This window comes from Balaenoptera borealis (genome assembly GCF_965194805.1).
Source record: "Balaenoptera borealis genome assembly, chromosome: 4".
NCBI classification, from domain to species: Eukaryota; Metazoa; Chordata; class Mammalia; order Artiodactyla; family Balaenopteridae; genus Balaenoptera; species Balaenoptera borealis.
The window spans coordinates 19367586-19380519 of NC_138861.1; the positions used below are offsets into that span (position 1 = coordinate 19367586).

Here is a 12934-nt window from a genome sequence, read left to right on the forward strand (position 1 = left end):
AAACTCTAAAGATAATCATACTGTAAAAAAAAAAAAATTCAAGGGAACGACTAACATGAAAGTCAGGATAGTGAGTAGGGAAGGAGGCAAAGAAATGAAAATGTGACCACAGAGTATAAGACTGAGGTACTGGGGCTTCCCTGGTGATGCAGTGGTTAAGAATCTGCCTGCCAATGCAGGGGATACGGGTTCGAGCCCTGGTCCGGGAAGATCCCACATGCCGCGGAGCAACTAAGCCCGTCGCCACAACTACTGAGCCTGCGCTCTAGAGCCCGTGCTCCGCAACAAGAGAAGCCACCGCAATGAGAAGCTCACGCACCGCAACAAAGAGTAGCCCCTGCTCCCCGCAACTAGAGAAAGCCCGCGCGCAGCAACAAAGACCCAACACATCCAAAAATAAATAAAAATTTAAAAAATTAAGAAAAAAAATTGAGGTACTGATGTTGTCTTATGTGATGGGTACATGGGTCTTCAGTTTATTACTCTAAAACTTATGTACAAATGTATTTCACATTTTTTCTACATATAAGCATCTCGCTATTAGAAAGGAGGGGATCTCTAAAAAAAAAAAAACAATTGTAGCCTGATGGACGACAGTCACAGAAGTGTTTTATTTGACCAGTAGAGTTTTTTAATTTTCAATTTGTTGCCAAAACATTGATCTTACAGATATACTACCCCATGTGTAGAATGACACAGGTAAAGGGTTATTCATCACAGCACTGAAATAGCAAATGGTTCCAAAGCAATTCCAAAGCAAGTTACATGGCTAAGCCCAGTGGGGGCGGGGGGACTGTAGACTACTCAAAGGTATGGATACAGGGAGGTATGATTCTTTAGGGGGCATAACTAACAATCTTCCACACCTGTGAATTTTCTATTGCCTTTCTCAAATAATAATAGTAGTTACCAATCTTTCTAATTGTTCAATTTATCACCTAGTCCTTGGCTCATCTGGTATGGATCACATAGCCACATCAATAAACACAAACGGTACTATAATTCATCCCTAAATTAACAATCACACTCCCTTTTACAATCTATACAGTAATATTATAAACTCCAATATACTTACATGCCTTAATTGAACCCTAGCAAATGTTCATCAGTATAGAAATAAAAATGTTTTAAGACCAAACCATGTAATACATACCATCAGAAAAAAAGTGAAAGCTTTGTGTTTATATGTAATGCTCTAAAAAATATATTAAGTGAAAAACACAATGTGCCAGAATAGTGTATAGAATTGGCTACCATTTATTTTTTTTATTTTTTATTTTTTTTCTGTTTTAATTGGTGTGAAGTGGGGTTGGGATCAGCAGTTTTTTTGTTTTTTGCTTTTTTTTTCACTGCACATTTTTAATTATTATTTTTTTAATTAATTTATTTATTTTTGGCTGTGTTGGGTCTTTGTTTCTGTGCGAGGGCTTTCTCTAGTTGTGGCAAGCGGGGGCCACTCCTCATTGTGGTGCGCGGGTCTCTCACTATTGCGGCCTCTCTTGTTGTGGAGCACAGGCTCCAGATGCGCAGGCTCAGTAGTTGTGGCTCACGGGCCTAGTTGCTCCGCGGCATGTGGGATCTTCCCAGACCAGGGCTGGAACCCGTGTCCCCTGCATTGGCAGGCAGATTCTCAACCACTGCGCCACCAGGGAAGCCCATATTTTTTTGAAAGAATATACAGTTGACCCTTGAACAACATAGGGGTTAGGAGCACTGACCCTCTACACAGTCTTAAATCCACACATAACTTTACAGCCAGCCCTCCTCATCCAAGGTCCCACATTTGCAGATTCAAACAACCGCAGATCACGTAGTACTTTAGTACGTATTAAGTGAAAAAAATCCGTGTATGTATAAGTGGAGCCACGCAGTTCAAACCCATGTTGTTCAAGAGTCAACTGCACATCATATTTGCTTGTATATATAGTTGTCCCTCGACATCTGTGGGGGACTGGTTCTAGGATCCTCTCGGATACCAAAATCTATAGATGTTCAAGTCCCTTATATAAAATGGGATAGTACAGACAGCTCTCCAAAATTTGATCCACAGTTGGTTGAATCCTCAGATGGAAATCCGTGGATGGGGGGGGCCAACTGAATACAAATCTCTACAGAAAGATATGAACTGACCATGGTGGTTGCCCCTAGAAGTGATCCACCTGGATGGGATCAGCTTGAGAAGACTTCATTGTATACTCTTTTGTACAAAATTTGAGTTGTGGACAATGTATATACAATGGGCTATTCACACACATTTTCTTAAACAGCAAACAAGGTCATAGGACAATTGTAATTTTAGGACAATTTCAATTGTCCATACAAGACCAAATAATTATCTTTGAAAGTTTAAAATATAGAGAGAAAAAAATTAAAAAATAAATTACAGAGAGACGTTTTCTAGAATAAAATTAAAAAATAACTTGCCCAACCAAACTGGTCTTTGTCATATTCAGTTGTACCTAACAAAGTTATAATACAACATGTGTTTGTATACACCAGGATATGTCTAGATTCTAGAGCCACACTGTCCAATTTGGTATCCACTAGTTACATATGGAATTAAATTTCAATTAATTAAAAATTACAATTAATTCAAGTTTAAAATTCATCTCCTGGGTTGGATCAGTCTTATTTCAAGTGCTCAATAGTGCCGCTAGTGGCTACCGTATTGGTCAGCATAAATATAGAACACTTCCATCATCACAGAAAGTTCTCTTGGACAGCCTTTTTTAAGAAGAATCCTCAAAAAAACTGGTTAACATTGGATGCTTTGGAGAGGAGAACTAGGTAGCTGGAGAAAATAGATAGGAGATAGGTTTTTCACACCAATGAGACAGGACTTTGCCTGTGCCAGGCAGCACCCTTAATGTTTCATGTTAACTCACTTAATCCTTACTGTACTTCAACATAATTAGTTTCCTTTGTAATCCTATGTATTTTATTTAATTTAAAAACATTATTCTGAAAATGAGGTCACAGGCTCCAGCTGTTTGCTAAAAGGATCCATTTGAATTTTGAACCATGAGCATTTATTACTCATCTTCAAGAAAAAAGCTATTTAAAAAAGCTAAAATACCATTATCTATAAACCAAAACCCAAGAGATTTTACTAAATATTATTTTAAAATACGTCACACAAGTTCAAAAGAAAAAATAAAATGTATTGCTCCTAATCCCATCATGCCACCACCCATAAACCATCTGATACATCCTTTCAGATATGATTTTATGTTTATTTGTGTATAACGATGACCTACGCATCAATTTTATCCATAAGGTAAGAGTTTTGCTGAAGGCAAAGAGTTGGACATTTTAGTTTTGGTTGAATTTTAGTTGTTTTTTTTTAAGTACAGTAATAAAGCTTGAAGATAGGACCTGGGTTGGAGTTCTCCCTCTCTCACTTAGGAACTATGTGACCTTGGTAGAAACTTTTATTTAATTTTAAATTTTAAAAAGTTTTAAAATTAAAAAAAAAATCAATTGAAATATGAATTTCTCACCTGTAAAAAGTATTTATCCCACAATATTAAGATTTTAAAAAAACTACAAGATATTTTATCTATTAAAATACTGACCTTAGTTAATACTTTAAGTTATCAGACTCTGTGGTTACATAAGCTGTTGCCCTAAGATGACCCATGTAAAACCCCGAAAGAATTTTTTATAGCAATACTAGTATCAGTTCACATAAATACTAAAACTTACTGTCACTGTAATAAGCAGAGCACAGAAAGGTTTCTGTAATTTCTAATTTCTCTATAGCATTTTGTATGAACACATTTAAAATATATAACTAAAGACATTTTAGTTTTAAAGGTTACTGCACGGCTTCCCTGGTGGTGCAGTGGTTAAGAATCCGCCTGCCAATGCAGGGGACACAGGTTCAAGCCCTGGTCCTGGAAGATCCCACACGCGGAGCAACTTAGCTTATGCGCCACAACTACTGGGCCTGCACTCTAGAGCCCGCGAGCCACAACTACTGAGCCTGCACACCTAGAGCCCGTGCTCTGCAACAGGAGAAGCCACCGCAATGAGAAGCCTGCCCACCACAACGAAGAGTAGCCCCGCTCGCTGCAACTAGAGAAAAACTGCGCACAGCAACAAAGACCCAACGCAGCCAAAAATAAGTAAATTTATAAAAATAAACAAAAGTAAAGATTACTGCAAAGACATGAGTTTCAGAGAAATCTTATGGTCTTATTACTTCTACCTTCCCCAAATAATTTAGCTTTTAAGACTAGCAACATACTACAACTGAAACTTTTTCAAAACAACTGCTTAACTCTTTGCCAGACCTTTCACCAAAATTACTAAAAGTATAAAGGTAGATGAGAGTAAATTCCACGTCTGCAAATTTTTTTTCAATTTCACTACACTGTTTTCACTAGCAAAATATTTTAACTGGCAAATCATATGAATTGACAGGTCTAGAAATCAAATGAGAAGAGGGAGAAGAAGAGTGACCATTCACTTTCTTTAGAAATCAAAGCACAAAGTTCTGGACCAGTTACTGAAGTATGACCAGTATAACTACTTATTTAGTCCTCAAATTTAGACACCAAGGTGACATTTTCTTAAGATTCTACACTTTGGATATCAGTTAGCAAACACTGTAGTACAACAGAAACTAAAAACAAATGTCCACATAATTTCTTTTAGAACTGTAGCAAAATATCTATTAAGTTTATCAAATTAATCTTTCCAAGTCACACAAGGAACACACATTACATGCCTATGGGAAAGACAGTGTCATGGTTAAGAACACACACTCTGGAACTTGGCTGCTTTAGTTTGAACTCCACCCCACCACTTATTAGCTCTGTGATCTTGGGCAAGTTAGTCACACAAACTTACTTAATCTCTCCGTGCCTTGGTTTCCTCATCTGTGAAATAAGAATAATACCTACCTCATCAGTTTGCTGTTAAAAATTAAATGAATATATGTAAAGCACTTAGTAAGGTGCCTGATACACAGTAAGTGCTTTGTGTTAGCCATTATTAAGTTATAAAAATCACCTACATTAAAAATCACTGTTACAGGCTGTGTTTAAAAGATCATTTTTATTCAGTTGCTTAGAACTCTAAATCTATAGCCCTGGAAATTCAATGCTGGGTAGATCTGTCATAATTCCATAGAAACTTGTTGAACACAGTGAGCCAAAACTACAGCTTCCTATTGTTTCTATGGAAGATGTATCAAAAGTTCCAACTGGGAAAGACGATCTTACTTTTCTGACCACATTCTCAGGTTCTAGAAGGGACTACTTAGTACTTAAGAGACAAAAGCCATCCTTTCTTTTTTCTCTAGACACGTATAGGGACTTTTAAAGAAACACTAGTGATTTTTACAGTAAGGAGTGGGAAGAGTATCTGTGGGTTATGGGTCATAAGCTTTGTATTTCTTAATAATGGCAAAGAAATGATAAAGTTGGCTATATAAATCTCCTAGCAAAGAGAGGAAAAGGTGAGTACAACTTTGCATGGATACACCTACATGCAGCACACCTATGGAATATTAACTTTATCTAGTTCTTTTTTTAAAAAATAAATTTATTTATTTATTTATTTTTGGCTGTGTTGGGTCTTCACTGCTGTGAGCGGGGCTACTCTTCATTGCGGTGCACTGGCTTCTCACTGAGGAGGCTTCTCTTGTTGCAGAGCACGTCTCTAGGCGCACGGCCTTCAGTAGTTGTGGTACGTGGGCTTCAGTAGTAGTGGCTCGCAGGCTCTAGAGTGCAGGCTCAGTAGTTGTGGCGCACGGGCTTAGTTGCTCCGCGGCATGTGGGATCTTCCCGGACCAGGGCTCTAACCCATGTCCCCTGCATTGGCAGGTGGATTCTTAACCACTGCGCCACCAGGGAAGTCCCCTATCTAGTTCTTCACAACTGACAAATTTTCATCCCTGAATAGTGCATTTGAAAATCAAAACCACTATATCTTATTCCCATTTTTCAGCTAGACTTAGAAATTTCAGTCTTCAAGGTCACACAGATATTAAAATTAGACTATAATTCAGACTCGTTTCCACTTCTCAAAATATTCTCTATGACAAAAATGGAGCAATTCACAGGTACCAGAAGAGCAAGGAAATTTCTAATAGTAGCTGAGAAGGAAAAGAAGAAATTACCATTGCTAGAACAACTACTTCATAGGCTCCTTGTTACATCCAGGACTGCTGGTACTTCTCCTATATTCTTAACCTTATATAAATTAAAAAGAATACTTAAAAAAAATTTTTGCATAGAATTTTCTGTCCAAATTGGATTAAGGTTACATAATTCATTAAACATTTTATTCTCTGCAACTTTGGTGTATAAAACTACGTCTAAAAAAAAAAAAAAAAAAAAAAAAAACTACGTCTATTTCTAAACTGGACTTCTGTTAAGTCAAATAATTAGGCATAATTTTAATTCAGAGTAAAAAACAAGTAAAATATAAAATATAAACACCAGAACTAAATTTGTTTGGTTTATGAATGAACTTTGATATACTGGGTTCTTTCTTAAAGCAAAAATATGCATATTAATTTGCAAGGTCTGCTAGTTAATCAATAGTCTTTGGTTAGCAAAAAACCATGGCATTATATAACAACATATTTGTCAACACGTATTTAAGACTTATTTACTTTTAATAAACTCTTTGCAATACAAAACATGTTTCTAAAGGATAAAAAAGGAAACATTAGATCAGCTGACCGTCCAAGTTGATTCCATTTATGAAACTAATGTACAGTTTAAAAAATTCAAGAGATACAATGTAAAAACAAGTAAAATTATATACCTTCAATTTAACTAAAGAAACAAAATCTCTTACCTTTAAAAGAACTACAGGTCAAAAATACCCAATAATGAAGAATGCAGAATGAAGATAAAAGCTGCCAAAAACCACGACCCACTGGAGGCAAGATGGCCTGCCACCTTCGCCAACTAATATTAAATCTAACTTTGATCTACCCACAAAGTCTAATTTTGACCTAACCACAATTCAAATACCAACAGAATAATAGGAGAGTATTGTTTACCCCAATGTTCAAAACTTTGCCATATTGCCTGTTAAGAGGTAAAATGCTTCCTTTAATATACCTATCAAGCTTGTCAACAAGTTTAATATCTGTAAGCCACTTCTTTTATGTGTCTGTGTGTGTTTTGTTGTGGGGTTTTTTGGAAGTATAGTTGATTTACAATGCTGTGTTAGTTTCAGGTGTATTAGCAAAGTGATTCAGTTTTTTATATATATACGTATGTATATTCTTTTCCATTATAGGTTATTACAAGATACCTAATATAGTTCCCTGTGCTCTATAGTACGTCCCTGTTGTTTATCTATTTTATACAGTGTGTATCTGTTAATCCCAAACTCCTAATTTATCCCTTCCTCCTCCCTTTCCCCTATGTCTGTGAATCTATTCCTGTTTTGTAAATAAGTTCATTTGTATCATTTTTTTAGATTCCATGTAAGCCACTTCTTAACCTAAATGATCTCATACACGCACACTTGAGAAGCACACAATATCAAACTGAAAATGACTGATATTTTACTTAATTTCCGTAGATAAAAATTCCCTGAATGCCTACAAAGGTGGGACAAGCAGAAATAAACCCATGACTCCAGGTGCTTCTGATTATGCCCAGCAAAAAAGTAATAAGGAAACTCACAAGCTAGCTGAAATAGCAATGAACAAATATGCTTTTTGTAGGCTTTTACAGGGATACCTCAATTGCAGCAAATACTAACCAGCTGCTTAAAAAAAAAAAATCCCACTATTTAAAATTGTCAAAAAGAATTCTAAATGACTAACCTGTGGACAAAGGTGCATTAAAAGTACTTTAAAGTTGCATTTTTCACTAAAAATAAACACTTAAAATTATTTTACATGCATCCTCTGGTTATTATAGTTTCAATCTGGCTTTTGACTTTCAGACACTAAGTTTTTAGGTTCCCTACTCCCCAAATTTAAATGCAGTATTGAAACCTCCCTGGGGTCAGCACTAGAAGGAATGCTATACTGCATCATTGACCAGATCACTGGAAATTAAGCTCCTAAAATTTACACTGAACAAGGTATAAAATCACATTTTGTATAACTCTGTATCCTAAAGAACACTTGGTACAAGGTCCTAAACGTATCAGGAGCTATAAATATTTACTGACTCAAAACAGTCCTTCAACACTTTGTAGTTTTGTTCCCTGTTGTTGAAACAAAACAGCATAGCCTGCAAAACCCAAAGGCCCTAAATGTTACTGAAACTTCACAGACTACATTATTGTTTTATTGTTTAGAGGTTTTAGCCTTGCCCTTATTACCAGCTGTAATGCTTTTACTGACGCTGGTACGGTGGGTAGGAGAGTTGATCCAGTCAGAAGTAATATCAGAGCCCATTAAAAGGTTTTAAGTTAAAGTTTTACATATTTATCTTTTATCTATTTAACATTAATGTTCTAAAAATCATTTAACTGTATCAGCAACTTAAGAAAGTTCTGTAGTCAATCTAATTTCCAGGAATATAGATAAACACTGGTACCAATAAAAGAATAAGCAACCAAGCAGAAAATCTGCCTTAAATTCTGGCAACAAGGTAAGGATAGTTTACGTCAATGTAATGAAAAATAAGCATTTTTGTATTCTATAGACCTTTTCATAACTAGTTTTTTAATAGTTATAAAAGTCTTTAAAAAGTCAAAGCAAATTGGGAAGCCATTATCAAAATCACAAACTACCATTAAAGATATATGAAAATATCTGGCAACCAAGGTCCAGAACTGGTTCCAGAGTATCAAAGGTTTTCTGGTTAATGTATTATGCCTCTAAAGTATCACTTAGAATGTGACATTCCTGAAACGGCAACACAGGCCTACAAGTTTCAATGAGCCACTGCCGGCAAACCCAAACTATGACAAAGATACTCCCTCCTTTGTACGGTTAACAATCAACTTGGTGCTCTGGGATCAGCTTGCTTGAAAGAAGTTTAAGATGGTGCCCAAACTGGGAGGGAAACCAGCAGAACGGATAAAGAGAAAATCAAATGGAAAATTAACTTTAAAAGTTAAGTTCCTATTTCCAATAAACTGTGCCTGAGGAACCTTCCAGACGAGAAAGACAGACTCGGAAGAACAGACGGATCTACACCCACTCGCATTCTCTGAGGCGTGCGCACTGCGCGGAAAGGATGAATGAATGGGAGACAGGCGCGTGTGAAATGCAGCAGGTCCGGCCGGCAACCAGACCGGCAGCAGCTATCCGTAGGCCTCGCTCCTCCCCCTTCCCTCCTCCATGACAGCCCAGCCTCCAGCATGGAGGGGCGAGGACAATGTGATCCCCCTGCTAACCACCACCACCACCCTTCATCCTACTCGCAGAGCTTTACCGCGTGACACGGGGTTCTCCTCCCCACTCCAAACCTTTCTCGCCTCCCCTGCCGCCCACCCCGGCAACTCTCGGACGCGCGGGCGTAACATGCGCTGGCCGCTCTCGGCTCCCCTCGGCGAGGTCGAAGCTCCTCCGCGCACGCCGCGGCACCACTCCCGCCCAACTCACCCTAGGGCTACGCGCGCCCACCGGCTCCACGGCCCACCGGTCTAAGGAGTCCCGGTGCGCGCCCGCACCCGAGCCCCTGGGCTAGAGCGAGGGAGGGAGACACGGAAAGGCTGCCCCGGGGCTCCCTCCATCTCATTCCAGGCCGGCTCGCCGCCCACCCTCCCTGCGGATCCCGGCGCCAGCTCGGAGACGGCCCAGCGCCGTCCTATCCCGAAGACACAATTCCCACACACCTAGCCCAGGGCCCAGGTCACCCTCCACCCTCGAACCCCCTCGCGGCTCCGCCTGAGGCGCCGCCCCTCCCCCACACCTCTCCGCGAGCTCTCGGGCCCCCACCAGAACGTGGGCTCTACACGCCGTCGCGGCCAACCTCCGGGGCGCCCCCAGTTGTCCGCGGGGAGGTCAGGCCCACGGAGAGGGGGAGGGGGCGGCAAGGGGTAGCGTGCGCGCCCGGGAACGCCGTCCCGCGGGGTCCCCGAGTCCGAAGGGAGACGGAGCGTGCGGGCCGGTGGGGGTGGGGGCCAAAAGCAATACTCACCGGTTCCACAGTCGCCATCTTAGATCGATCTGATCGCACAACCGCTCCTGAAGGGGGGGGTGAGAGGAAAAAAATGAGATTCAAACCGGATTGGCCGGCTACTGTTCACGTGACGGACGTGTCCGTTTGGCCCTGGCGGCGCCTGCGCAAGACTGCGGCGGCGTGTTTCACAAGAGGCCTCTGGGAAGTGGAGTCTCCTTCTCTCTCTCTCTCCTTCTCTGTCTCTCTCTCTCTCTCTCTCTCTCCTTCTCTCTCTCTCTCTCTCTCTCTCTCTCTCTCTCTCTCTCTCTCTCTTTTCGTTTTTTTTTCTTTTAGGCAAAGACGTTTAAAAAAAAAGGACTGGTCACGTGGTCGATGGGTACGGTGCGCGGTTCTCGGCGCGGAGGACACACGCGTGCTGGAGGGTGGTTTTCAGTCCTCTGCTCTTCCGCCTGGATAGCTGCTGTCGCACTTACTGCCAGGCATGCCTACTGTACCCTTTGTCGCCCTGTCCTCCCATCTTCCCCGAAAGGTTAGGAACCGAAGGCTCAGCACGCACAATAAGGCTTCATTTGCTTAGTTGAGGTCCTAGGACAAGTTGCCTGTGTGTTTATTTAATTTCTTTTGACTGCACACCGTTTTCTCTTAGTTTCATAAAGAGGCGGCGGTGGAGAATCGTTGTTTAAGCAGTCAACCCTCCCCGGTACCCCGGCTCTGCTAACGCTGGTGCTCACTCATGGCCATCACTGCCAAAGGGGGTGGCGGAGCCGCCCACAGTACCCACTTGCCACAGGTTGGGGGAGGGGGAGTGCACCCGACAGCGTTTCCTGTTCCAACTCCTGAGATTAAGACCTCAGGGCTAAGGCTTGCGTGGAAATAAAAATCATTTGCAAGTTGGGTCCTCTCGCTTCCACTGTTCTGCTTTAACGTGGTCGGAAATAGCCCAAGTCCGGTGCCAGCCAGGGAAGCCACTCCGGCCCCCGCTGACTAAGCCCTGGATTGACCGTCAGGAGTCGTTAGGCCGGGTCAACTATGACTCTTGACGTTGACTCATTCTCCTTAGGCGAGTGACTTAATCATTCAGTGCCCTAGCTTTTTCATTTATGAAGCACAGATGATAATACACTTAACCTCACAAGGGTGTGCTATGCTAATGATTGTAACTAGCTTTGAAAATGAATCGGACTCCCTAAATGCTTCATAATAGTCAAACTCGTGCCTTCCTAAGGATCAGCGGCTTCCCCTAATGTTTTTTTTTAAACAATGTTTAAAATTTTTCTTTTGTGTACTTTGTTACATTATCATGTACACCAATGCAATTTTAAAGTTTCAAAACAATTTTTTTTTTTTTAACTGTAGCTACCCTCCATGGAGACTTTAATGTTCAGGAAAATAGTGTTATATTCACAATAATCACTGGTAATTAGAAATTTATCCCTACAGTGGCATCCTATATTTCGTTTCCCTGTAAGATGCTGTGCTGTCATTTCTCAAGACAGTGTTATTCTGCACAGTTATTAATACAAAAAACAGAGGTAAAGAAATCTAGTAGAGCGCTACTGTAAGGTTTTAATGAGGAAGACATATGATTACTATTTTCCATGCTTCTTAAGAATGTTAACACCAGAAAAATCAGTATAAGCAGGTTGCCTGTGCCTGCCTGCTTACAGTGTTGCTGATGTCCAGAGCTGTGTCATACCTATTACTGACTACATAATGGTCGCTTGAGTTGGCTAACACATAATTGAGGCTGTAATAAGAACTCAAAACCATTGCCTGATCATATGCTTTGGTTCACCTGGATGCCAGACACGATTAATAAAAGCTTTTGACCAGTCAACTCAGCTCTAGTAGGTTTAAAGTAGAAAGAATTCTGAAAACAAAATAAATGGATAAATGGATTTCTATTTACAGACTATCTACTCTTAGTTAACCTATCCAAAGTAATTACAGTCGATCTCAGTGATACTTTCTGTTGTTTAAAAGTAGTATCCTGTTATCTTCTTTGAAGAGCTAGTATAGATGTATTATTTTCCCAGTGCTGCTAGATAATAGAACAAAAGAGATTTAAAATTTAAAGAGATTTCAGTGGGACTGAAAACCAGTGATGTTCTTAAAACTTCCTTTTAATAATAGCTTCCATTTTTTTAACTTTTCTCTTGATCAAAACACACCTCACTTTTGTCAATCATCCTAGTACTTCTACTATACATATATAGTAGAAGTATATATATATACTCCTCTTCTTTGGAGCTTAATTTCTCTCCATTTTGTATGAGCTTTGTTGCATGTGTTTTATGACACATTCATGTGTCTTTTCCTAATATTACCATTAGACTCTACCATGTCAAAGACTTGGTGATTAGGTTTTTATCTATGTGTGTATATGGTTGTTTTGCTTTTGCCAATCTGAAATATCTTATTGTTTATTAATCTATTAATCCACAAAAAAGTACATTTGTTACATTACTACCATATTTGTGCTTGTTCTTAAAGAGTAATAAAAAAGATATTTGAAATGGGATATGGTATTGAAACACTATTCTACTTGTTGGAGTTATCTAGTTAATACATAATTTTTTTTTAAAATTTATTTATTTATTTATATTTTTGGCTGTGTTAGGTCTTTGTTGCTGTGCGTGGACTTTCTAGTTGTGGCGAGCAGGCTCTAGAGCGCAGGCTCAGTAGTTGTGGCACAGGGGCTTAGTTGCTCTGCGGCATGTGGGATCTTCCTGGACCAGTGCTTGAACCCGTGTCCCCTGCATTGGCAGGCGGATTCTTAACCACTGCACCACCAGGGAAGCCCTAGTTAATACATAATTAATGGCCCAGCATAGTATCATGGTAACTATTATTTAAAATCCTGGAAAATAAATAAATAA

General features: G+C 39.8%; 1 protein-coding gene across 3 annotated transcripts in view; it reads right to left on the minus strand.

Annotated features, from left to right (window-relative positions):
* The window catches only part of EIF4E (eukaryotic translation initiation factor 4E), a 127195-nt gene that overhangs the window by 37372 nt on the left and 76889 nt on the right, over positions 1-12934 (minus strand). For 2 of the 3 annotated variants that reach the window (XM_082391780.1, XM_082391778.1), the window contains one exon: positions 10074-10120. In XM_082391780.1, the coding sequence (XP_082247906.1) occupies positions 10074-10091 (18 nt within the window). In that variant the 5' untranslated portion in view covers positions 10092-10120. Of the gene's footprint in view, positions 1-6127; positions 6201-10073; positions 10121-12934 lie in introns of those variants that run through there. The other variant, XM_082391777.1, reaches the window with a different exon arrangement.